This window comes from Metopolophium dirhodum, chromosome 1 (genome assembly GCF_019925205.1).
Source record: "Metopolophium dirhodum isolate CAU chromosome 1, ASM1992520v1, whole genome shotgun sequence".
In the NCBI taxonomy this organism is placed as follows: Eukaryota; Metazoa; Arthropoda; class Insecta; order Hemiptera; family Aphididae; genus Metopolophium; species Metopolophium dirhodum.
Window position 1 is genome coordinate 56,779,341 of NC_083560.1, and position 12,479 is coordinate 56,791,819.

The following is a 12,479-nucleotide window of genomic DNA, read 5'->3' on the forward strand; positions in this document are numbered from 1 at the left end:
TTGGTAATATAATAGGCTGTCTGACCGTTTTCGCTCAGAATTGTTTTTCTTATACAATGATATTATATCATTGAATTCAAATTTAACACCATTCATTACAGTGACCCACTTATCACCTACTGTACAGCAGAGTGACATCCACTTATCCACCTTTTTTTTGTGTGTCTGTCATCACCGTTTAGGGCAGTAACACTGCTTCAATATTCTTCAACAGTATCTTTTTTGATGGGAAAGTGAATCTAGTTAGTGAATTTGGAAGGTGAAAATTTAAAATTCTCAATAGTTTTCAAAAGCAAAGGAAATACAAACAAACAATTAGGGAAAACGGAAATTTTTACGCAAAATCAGTTTTTGACAAAATCTAGTTTGGTTTAATGACCGGGGGTACAAGAAATTTCCACTGGTTGCTTATATGTATTAGAATTTTCTATACACAATACAATTTTAAAAATATTGTTTTGAACTGTTTATACGGACATTTTCAGTTTTTAGTTTTTTTTCTAAGAATGTCAATAAAATGTTATTTGTTTGCTAAAAATTTTTGAAAATGTATTACAAGGCTTCTAATATATTGTTACAATGCCGTTTGAAAATAATATTAAAAATCCGTAGTCACATTTTTTTTTTATAATCATTTAAAGTTCAATCTTTACAAAATACGGAAAAATCACAAAAATGATCAAATTATTTTGAGTTAAGAATTATTTAAAATTTTCCTTTTTAAATATAAGATTTGAAAATGTAATACAAGATTCCTAATAAGTTTGACTACTTTTATCAAAAAAAAAAATGTCTACAAGAAAATCAAATTTTTACGTGCGTTTGAAGTTTATATTTTTGCATAATTGGATATTTACTCGATTTCTCACCTAGCGATTTTCTTATTTTGTTGTAATCAAAAACGATTATACATAAATACATAAAAATTTCACTGAGTGTTTATATTTTTATTTTCTATACACTACCTATAACATTTCTCATTTGGAGCTCAATACGAGGCTCCTGATATATTGTTTCTTTATCAGTTGAAAAATATTAAAAATACGTAGGCACAATTTTTTTTTATAAGCAATTAAAGTTCGAATTTTGACAAAATTTATCAAATTTAAAATTTAATAATTATTTTGTAGTTGAAAATTTATAAAATGTTCAACTTTTATAGCTAAGAATTGAAAATTTAAAACAGGGATCCGCGTAAATAGGTTATATAATATAATAGCTAATGACCTTAGTTGCCGGACTCAAAATCAATTAAAAAAAAAAAAAATATATAATATAAAATATAAATTACTTTATTCAAAATAATATCATTTAGTTTAGATAAATGATATTCTATACTCAATGATACTACTTAGTTATATCATATAGACTGATTGTCTATCTTCGCTCAGAATCGTTTTTCTTATATACAATGATATTATATCATTGTATTAAAATTTAACACAATCCATTACAGTGATCCACTCATAACCTACTGTACAGCAGAGCGACACCCACTTGCCCAACTTTTTATATTTTTAATTAGTATGTACTACGAATTAAGATGTTAGATGTATATCTAAATATTCGTGGTATGTGCCTAAAAAAACAAACATGTACCATAAATCGACATTTGGAATAAATTTTACTTTATTTTTATCCGTAGACCATCGTGGTCCGCGTAATCGTCTCGTTTCTGTATTTCCGTCAATTTGTTTATTATTGCCACCAAAAATCTGAACAAAGGTACAATATTATGATAATGAAGTTCATTAAACGAACAGTGATTATTCATATTTATATAACTAATATCATTGATTTTAATATAGGTACAACATATTATATTTAATCAATGTTAATATTATATTCGACAAACAATGGCATTATTATTATTATATCGTTTTCAATACGACGGTCGTCGGGTTTTTTATGCAGCTAATTTTTATTACTATAATATGATAGTATCCACTACCACCTTGGCCCCTTTAGTACATCAGCTCTAATTTAAGCCGGGTTCACTTCACACTACACCGTGTCGTGTGATTGGTGATTTCGTATTTTTATGTTTATACCAAAATGCAGTAACAATGATATGAATATTGTACCTGATTGGCGATTGCTGATAATAATATAATAAAATTATACTTCAGTTATCACATTTCTACACATAATTATTAATGTAACCACACGGTCAAGTCGAATATCGTTTGGTAACTGTGAAATTGTTTTACTCGTCAGACGGTGTGAACAAGGCTTTGCTCGCAAGTCGCAGACCTCACTGCCGCAATACTGTTCGAGTATTCGCCATTCGGTATTCGATACTTCGAGTGATCGTTCGTCTCAGTCACCAGTCACGTTTCGTTCTTCTCGTTGTAATCCGTCCGTGATCGTTTCGTTACTTTGCGGCATTTGTCCGATAAAAGTGCATGTCCCGGTTAATTTAGCAAGCAGCCTGCCACGAATCGCGGTCGATCACCATGCAGAATAACGACGGTAATAATGCGAGCAATAATAATCCTCCAATTTTGAGAAATGAGCCGATGAACCATGAACAGCAACAACCCGACGAAACACGTGATCCGAACGGCAAGGTAGCCGCCAACAACAACACCGGAAATACTACTCGTAACACCACTGCGTATTTGAAATATTTCAACGTGGTCCAACCCGTCGAATTATCTGTGTTTTCCGATCACAAAATTTGCGATGAATCAAAAACGACTGTGTCCACAAAATCGCCTTTGAGTTCAAACCCTGTTTCGGGAACGGTAGACGCCAAAAACGGAAAAAACTTTTTCGCAAGCAAGAATATGAACAATAAAAAATCCGGACAGTATCATTCATATTGTCAACAGCAGTGGAACAACAAGAAGTACCCAAACAAATATCGGAAGAACAAAAACAATTTCTCGGCGAGTAACCGCGGATTCAATGAATTTATTTCAGCAAACAATGTCCTCGATACACCTATTAGAAATTACCAGCCCGGTTCTACAAATGACTCTGCTTGTACAGAGGCGGGTTTAAATCAAAATGCTTCAACCAATAATATTTTCCTGGACAACCTTGAAAATTCTGAATATGATTCAGAATGTGAATCTGACCCTGGTGATTTAGAGAAAATGAGTATGATGACAGCTGCAGATTTTAATGATGATCGTTATGCTCGCTATGGGATACACGAGTCAGAAATCAAAGACTATGTACGCACTATTACTTACAAAAACTGTATAGAATATTGTTCACAAGGATATATTAAGGTAAATATAAATTATATTATCTTGATTAAGTTACTTATATGGTTTTTAATATACTTTTCAACAATATTTAAAACAAATTATTATTATTTTGTATTTCTTATAATGTTGTGATATCAGTCTTTAAATTTGTATATTTTACAAATGTACATTATAGATATTATACTGATGGTTGGTATAGGTAATAGTACATTCTCGTATTTTTTTTTTATAATCACCTATTTGTTCTACCTATGTACCTAAATTTACTTTTCAACTTTGTGTGTTAGGTATAGGCCCAGATATAGTTATTACTTATTCTAATGTACCTATGTTTATTTAATTAGATAGATTTTTTTTAATTTTACAAAAAGATGATACCTACAATCTGCACATATTATAGACATAAAAAATAAGGAAGGCACTAACTGCATTTTTACAACTTTTCAGTAGAATAAATAAAAGTTTGGATTACAATTCTTATTCTTATAATTGGGGTTGGACTGTCCCGATGTAATTTTATAAAATAGGATTTCTATTCAGTTTATTGTGTATAAATGTACTATTACTACTATGTACTCTTCATAAACTCACACAGAAAAAAGAAAATTGACGTCAACTAATCTGTGTGCAATATAATGTAAAATTATATTGTATATTTTATCATGTAAATATTTATATACCAAATATAAATTTTGAATGCACTCATGTGCAGGGTTTGTTGCATTTGCATTTTTTTAATTATGGCTGTAAAATATTAATCAAAGTAGAAAGAAATAAAAGTAAGATGGAAATTATTTTCCAGACAACAAACTTAAATACAAAAATGTAGGCATATTCATGACAAAGTATATCATGAACATTGTGATGTGCATATCACCTACTATTTACTGTGTGTTATGTTCTCTGCCACTCATTGGTTGCATATCCCAAAGCATAACATACAGAACTTAACATACAAAAAAGTGGGGATGCGCAAACGAAATTAAAAAACATATTGTTTTTAACATAGGTACCTCTATATTTTTTCATGGGTATATTGCATATTTTTTGCATATTTTTCTATTTTTTAGGCTAATTGTACATATGTCTTTGAAACATTTTGTCAATTTAATTGTTACTTTTAGTATATTTATGCATTTTCATGTTTTATTTTAAGTAAATACATTTTAATAGTTAACATTTTTTTTTTCTGGTTAGGTGTCAATCAATATAAATATAATAGGTAGTAGGACCTACATATGAGTCAAAACAGAGTTTTTTTGTTTTGTAATCTTTGTGAAATTTATCTAGATGCAGATTGTCGACATTTAGTTACTTGATATTAACTTAAAATTTAATAAATCAATATTTTTTAAAGCTATTTTATAAAATGTTAGTACATTTTTGCGAAATTTCAGTTAATATGTACAATATGCATGCATATTTCTAACAATTTTAGTGTAATAAGTTCAGAACCCTACTTATATGTAAACACGATATTGATAAAGTACTTTGAAACAACAAAAATGCTATTCAATCTTCACTATCTGACCCAGGAAAATCATGATCTGATAATATGTGATTGGGTTCAACTTCCAAATTGTCTTCATATAATGTCAAATGTAAATTATTATTACTAACATGGCAGACATCAGTGATATTTAAACTTGTTTGTTTGATAATCGAAAATAGGAACATTAAAAAAAAATGTATTAGGTTTTTTGAATTGGCCTATAAATCAATTCTTTTAAACGGCTCTCTGATTTTTAATTAAAACCTTGCTGGCCCAGTCCAGCCCTGTTTATAATTATTTGATATTATTGAAACTTGGACAATCTAATTATGGGTATGTAACTCATAGTATTTTGACAGAGGAAGAAAAATTAAATTGGAAAAAAAGATGTCAAGTGTTTAAAATTATTAAATTGTTTTTTTTTACATTTGAATATCCAACACAGTCAAGATTTGAATATCAGACATTTATAAAAAAATATTGTGACCGTATTTTAGATATTTTTAAACCATTGAAATAACAACTTATGAGGAACCTTTTACTGATAAATGTAAAAGTAAACTAATAAAAGTTAAAATTAAAATGCCTATAGATTGGGTAAAAATACTTAATGAAATACAAAAAAAAAAATTGTTCCAGCTATTTTAATCAGTAGAAGGGCCACTTAGATCTTAGCCACCCTTATCTCCGGACTATACAATGCATTTTTGTTTCTTTGTGGTACATAAAAGATAATGTTAATGTAACCCCCCCCCCCTCCCTTTCATCAAAGAGACCTTGATGAACTGAAAAGTTAAATTATAGACGCTATCAATATGATACCAATCAACTTGCTTCAACAGGTTTAAGGGAAATTTGAACATAACTTAGATGTCAACCATTTTATTCTAACTTGTAATATTACTCAAATTGTACAATTTATATAATTTTTGGAACACCCTGTATAACATCAAAAGGGTTGTACAAACTTAAACAGTAATTGAACATTCCTCAAGTTGAATTGCACACCATAACCACCAAATTTATTTGATTTAGTAAAATGTTCAGGCGTTCAGCCCTAGGTGACTGATTCCTTAAAGCTAAATCACCCACTGTATATAATAGAATAAATTAAAATAAATGTTTTGTTGAATGGCTGTTATCTTTTTAAAATTTTCAGCATATATAAATATAAAGCCCTGCACACACTGCGGCGGTAGCGAAAAAGGTAAAATGCAGCCCTACACAATTTACCGCAACAGCACCGCTAAGCCAATAGAAACTTACCGCCACCGTTGCAGTGTGCGAAAACCTTAATTAAGGTATTATTATTTGTTAACATATTTTTTATATTTTTTTCTTAATTTAAATACTTATAGATTATTAACCCGTCGTAAGTAAGTATTGCTTTGATTTTTAACTTAGTGTGTATCACGTGGTCGGGTTTTTGTTCCTATGAATAATTTGATGAGCTGAGCCTAGAAAAACAAAAATTTTAGTTTTTTAGTGTCTCATATTAACTAACCTATTGTTTTCAAATATAATATAATTGAATTTTAATGCTATATTGTGGTTTAAGTTAAATGTTGGCCAAATGCTAACACCGATAGTCGATACCAATGACAGGATAAAAAATAAACCAACATATTATTTTGAAATATATTTAATTTTAATGCTACAAGTACCTAATATGCTTTATTTTAATAAAGAATATTGAAAATTCTTATGTGTTATGAGCTTATGATGACATGATGTTAATATAGAATTAAGGTTAAGTGGAGTTACAGCGAAGCGGTTTTGCAAAATCGTAGTTTAACTGCACATATTCCTATGAAGAACATAGTTTTGATAATACCTATTAATGAACGTTACAGGAATTAAAATTTGTGTTGAAAATAATGTCTTAATAATATTTTAGTTAAAGATAAATAATTAAAAAATGTTGCACTTTTCCAATTACCTGGTAAGTGCAAAACCGGTTATTTTAATACTGTTTATACAGCCTATTTTCTTGGTCAGGACAAGTGCCATAAACTAATGAATATCTGCAATTTTAATATCCTACAGTGTAAATAACATTATGCAACACTCATTCAACTTTTAAATTGAAAAATTGTATTTTTATAACTCAATAGGCACTAGCCCTGTTAGGCTGTTACTCCACCTGACCTTATATTTATTTCAAAATAACGAAAATATAATTATATACATTTTTTGTTAGTAAAATAAAAAATATTAAATATGAATTATTTTTACTACTTTTCTACTGTCTCATGTTTTTTTTCACATAATTATGTTGTATTAAAATTGTTTTGAATTTATTTTTCAGGATAAAGTGGTTTTAGTTGTCCGCTGTGGTATTGGCTTATTACCATTGTTATGTGCTCGGGATGGAAAAGCCAAAAAAGTAATTGCTTTAGAACAGTCAGCTTGTATTGAATATGCTCGTCGCATAATCACAGACAATCGGTATAGTACTGTGATCACCTTAGTTCAAAGCAATGTAAGAAAAATGTCATTACTTTAATTTTATTTTTTATATGACCTATTACTAGTATTATACATCTTATAGTACGTTAAATGTACACGTGTTACAGCTTTTTATTGAATCCTATTTAAATAATTTTGTATTTTAAGGTTCATGACTTAAAACAGTTGCCACACAGACTCAAGAAGGTAGATGTTATATTAGCTGATTGTTTAGGAGACTGTGTTTTAAGTCAAGGTGATCAAATGGAACAGGTTATTGAAGCTAGAGATCGTTTTCTTGTTTCAAATGGTCTGTATAAATATAATATTTTACCAAGTATTTTTCCTTATATTCAGATTTTTATTCATAAATTTGTATAGGTTTAATGATTCCTATGTGCGTTACTCTATATGGTCAGTTATTAGAACAAAGGCGAGTTTTTGGAAATTGTCGTATACGTAAAAGTACTAAAAAAAGAACATATAAAAAATGTGATAATTGCCTAAAATTAAACAAGTCTGGGAAATCTGAAACACTGTCTAGTGATACTGACAGTTCATCAGATTCAACATTGTGTTCATGGTGGAGTAATGTTTATGGATTTGATATGAGATCAAATACAGAAATTGTAGTTGGTTGTAATTCTGAAAGTGTTGACTGTCCTGACTCAGCCAAAGATAAGTGGTTCATGATGGATGAACCACTAGTTACATTTTTTGATCCGTGCAAGGTAAATAATTAATTTATATTTGTTTTTTTGAAAATAAAAAATAAAACATAACACAATATTATTTACAAAATATTCTGTTATGACTACAATTATTGTAAAGCTTATTATTTGTATTAAAGATGTTATGCTTTTAACTTATTTGACTATCCAACTGTTAATGTATTAGAATGTTTATGTATATAATATCCAACACAAACACTGTATAAAAAAAAAAACTGCTCTAAAAGTTGTGATATAATTTTATAGCTAAGTATTTGAACTATAGTTATCATTTTTCTTAAAACAGTATTTTATAATTTAAATCACCAATCTAAGTTCAATTATTTAGCAGACTATTTTAACATAAAAGATATTCTATAGTTAACTAGTAACTATAGTAACTATTCTATAATGATATCGCAACTTTTAGAACCATTTTTTTTTATACTAAGCGTTTTTTTTACACGGGAGTGTTTTTGTTGGGCTATCACTCATTTTTTGTTGATACCTTATTATTTGTAAGTCATTATTACTTTTAATATTTATATTGTATATATTGTATTACTAATTGCCTCAGCAATGAGAGTATATATATATATATATAGTGGAATGGATAAGCAATGGACCAGGTGGACTATATTATAATTTACGATATTTTCGTCACATACGTATGAAAAATCAGACTTAAAAGTACTTGAACATTTTTTGGTTGTAACTTTTAAGTCATTCAACCAATCTGTTTACGAGTTTCCCAGTACGCATCTACACAATATTTCTGATTGATTGATACCTTACATGACCTTTTATATTCAGCTGTTTGCCATGTAAAGCAAGCCGATGGATTAGCACAGTTTTTCAATGGTTTTTCTACTCCTGTAATATACGTTAGCGGCTTCTCTATTTTTTTTTTAACTTAGTTTCGCGCTACTACCGTTGTGCTGGATAATATGAATAACAATTTTAAAACTAGGTACTTTGTTATTAATAAAAACATAAAAAACAATTATTAGCGTTTAGCGCTGAATAATAAAATGTTAAATATATAGGCTTATTATGATATTTTTGCTTTTATTTTTTGTCATTGTAAATTTTAAAATGCTCATAACTTGCTTTACAATTAAAATATAAAATGCCTATTTGGAGCTTAAGATAATATTCTTACTTTTAAATTTTATTAACTGTCCAATTTTATTCATTTTGATATGAAAAATAACAAATAAGTATGGATTCTTCTGAGTGTAAAATTTACTATATCATACAATATGAAGCCAAAGACATCACCTGCAGCTACTTAGTCCTATTGTTGATAAATAATGATATTCAACTATAAAATTTCTTTTATAAATAAAATATTAAATACTTTATTTATACTGATATTATATACATATTCATACAACCAAAAAAATGTTGATTAGATGTTTCATAGTTAAATTTACTTTATACAAATTATATTAATTATAAGTAGTTTAGTGATGATCAATAATTGGGTCCAAATCTAAATTTTAATTAGAGCAATAAATCACAAATCTCTACCTATATAATTTTAAACGATTGCCTTTTATTTTTTGGCAGTATTAAAAACTGTATATTTTAATAAGTAATTTTTTTCAGGTAGTGTCTAATGCTTGCTTAATAAAGAAGTTTGATATGAATAAATGTACTATAGATGAAGTTCGCCATGTGCATAGTAAAGACTTAATTTTAGAGTGTACTACACCTTATACGAGTGCCAATGGAGGAGACTATGCACATATGTTAGAGCTGTTTATGGTAGTTGATTTTCCTAATGGTCAAAAAATTGTCGATGGTAAGTTTAATTTTTTTTTCAGTAATTTGGATATTTTCTTTACAAATTATCAACTCTATTTTTTGTGATTTTGCTGCAATTGTACTTTAAATACAGAGTTGTCCAAACCTAATTGTTTAATCAATTTGTTTATGTTTATAGATGATCTACAAATAGGATTTTCCACATCATCTTTTTCACCATATACTAGATTTAGACAGACTGGTTTATTGTTAAGGGACCAGTTGCTTGTTGAACAAGGTGACAAGTTTAAAATTAATGAGTTCCGTATGTGGCGTGGTCCTCAACAAAGTCAAAAAACTATGTTGGTTGGAGAAGATACTATCAATAAAAGTACTTGTAATAGATTTGGACCAGAGGAAAATTTAAAGCTAAGGTTAAGGTATACATTTATTAACAAGAAAACCAAGGCAATTAACAGACGTTGTGCTTACACATTAGCCAAGCAATTATTTTAAGATTTAAATTAAAGGTTTATGAATACTATAAATGTATTATATTTTATTAAAAGATTATACAGGTAACTGATAAGTATTAAAATCATTCTTAAGAATCAAATTATTTTAAAGGAACATAACAATAAAGACAGATTTTTAAATTAACTAGTTTTTGTTAATTGTATTTATTCTTTCATTCCTGTTAAAATAGTCTGATAAATAATCGTAAATAATAACATTTAGTTATTAAATAGTCATTCATAATATATTTGTGAATTACATAATATGACAAGCAGTGATTTGTGTTCATTAACTACAAATGCAACATTGCCAGACAAGATTCTGTAGCAACTTGAACTTTGAGCACTCTTCTCGCTCTATTTACATTAATTGACTATCATGATTCATATTTAAGTAATAAGCCCCATGGGTGCAACATTTGCGGATATAAATTTATGACGACCGGTCATGGGATCTCTACAAATACTATTTTGAATTTGTGCAAAAGTTTAAGTATAACATATTTGCAAAATTATAAAAAAAAAATAGAGTTAGTGCATCACACAATTTTCAACTTATAAATATACTTGACCCTATTTAAATAGGACTGAATTACTGAAATAATCAAATTATATATTATTTTGTTTCTTTATTACTTATAATATTACATATAATTACAATACTAAATTATTTATTAATATAAATAATATGTCAGAGATATTACCCTTTTTAGATACATTTAAATAATACCTATTTAATATCAATACTAATAATTACTAGAAACTGATTTAATTTGTGTGCCTACAATGTTAATCACTTAATTGTTGTTTTGTTGCAATTTCGTATTGAACAATAATTTCATATCATACTTCAAATAAACATTTATAGCAGAAAAATTTCATTAGTAGTCTCTTTTAATTAATTCAAGTAACATATAAAATTTAAATACATTTGGAAACAACTATTCTTTAAATTTTAAATATTGATTTTCCAGATCATTAAACAAAATTATTATTGTACAACAACTGTGGCCAAACCTCAACTTGGGAGTCACATGCATCTCGCATCATAGACTCATGCATCTTGCGTCTTATCTTAAGACACAAAACATTTTTTATAATATTATACCATTATATGAAACAACATTAAATCTGACATTATTGTACATAATTATATTGTTTTGCTAAATCATCATGGCTATAAATAATTTGAAAAATAGTTTAAAAAGTTACCATTAATGGAAAATTGTGTGATGAACGTATTGATTTTACAATGATGTGTTTTTTATTTTAGTGTGTCATCACCGTTTAGGGCAGTAACACTGCTTTGATTTTTTTCAACAGTATCTTGTTTGATGGGAAAGTGAATCTAGTTGGTACATTTGGGAATCCAAAATTTTTAACTCAATAGTTTTCAAAAGCAAAGGGAAAAACAAAAATTATTTTGGTTTTTGGTTTTTTGTGAACTTAAAAACAAATAACCGTAGATACATGCAATGTTTACTGAATATTTATATTAGCATTTTCTATACACCAAGTGAGTAGTTTACGGACATTTTCAGTTTCTAACTTTTTTAGTTTTTTTTTTCTACAAATGTCAATTGAATTTTATTTGTTGGGTCAAAAAGCTTGAAAATTTAATACAAGGCTCCTAATAAATTGTTACAACTAAAAAATATTAAAAATACATAGTTCAAATTATTTTGTAAGCATTTAAAGTTCGAATTTTGACAAAATACGTAAAAATCACAAAAATGTGCAAATTATTTTGAGTTAGAAATTCATGAGAAATTTTCTTTTTAAATCAACAATTTGAAAACTTAATACAAGATTTCTCATAAGTTTTTCTACCTTTATCAAAAAAAAAATGTTATGAATAACCGTAGACACTTGAAATGTACACAATATGTTTACAAAAATATATAAACACAGTTATTTTTTTAATTCTAATTTGGGCAAAGTTACATATTAAAACCAAGAATAACAATTTTAAAAATTTTGTTGTAATTTAAAAATATTCGTAGATATATGAATTTTAAATAATAATGGATTAGTGACTTAATGATTAGTGGTATTATGTTTAGGTGGTTGAGCATACTTGTGAATAGACTTGAAGAAACTTAAGGCTGTATTTTTATTGTGGTCTTAAAGATTTGGAATTTTGAGGTCCTTGTGTATATTTAGGAATTTAGGGGGATATAGGGGGCATGGGTGATGGAGAAGCCACTCACGACTGTTTTAATTGTTTGTGTGGTTAGGTGCTTTTTTGATTCCATTGCCTCTGTACCACCTGATTATTTATTACCATTGAGGAAAGTGAATTAAATTAATTACATATAATATATTAATACGTAATATAGTATGAGCA

General features: G+C 27.9%; 1 protein-coding gene across 1 annotated transcript; it reads left to right on the forward strand.

Annotated features, from left to right (window-relative positions):
- The first annotated feature begins 2,088 nt into the window (after positions 1 to 2,088).
- On the forward strand, positions 2,089 to 10,277 carry LOC132935795 (uncharacterized). The gene is made up of 6 exons (XM_061002414.1): positions 2,089 to 3,239; positions 7,019 to 7,192; positions 7,327 to 7,468; positions 7,540 to 7,889; positions 9,480 to 9,675; positions 9,817 to 10,277. Exons 1-6 carry the CDS (start codon positions 2,457 to 2,459, stop codon positions 10,131 to 10,133), a joined length of 1,962 nt encoding a protein of 653 aa, XP_060858397.1. The 5' UTR covers positions 2,089 to 2,456; the 3' UTR covers positions 10,134 to 10,277.
- The last annotated feature ends 2,202 nt before the right edge of the window (positions 10,278 to 12,479 follow it).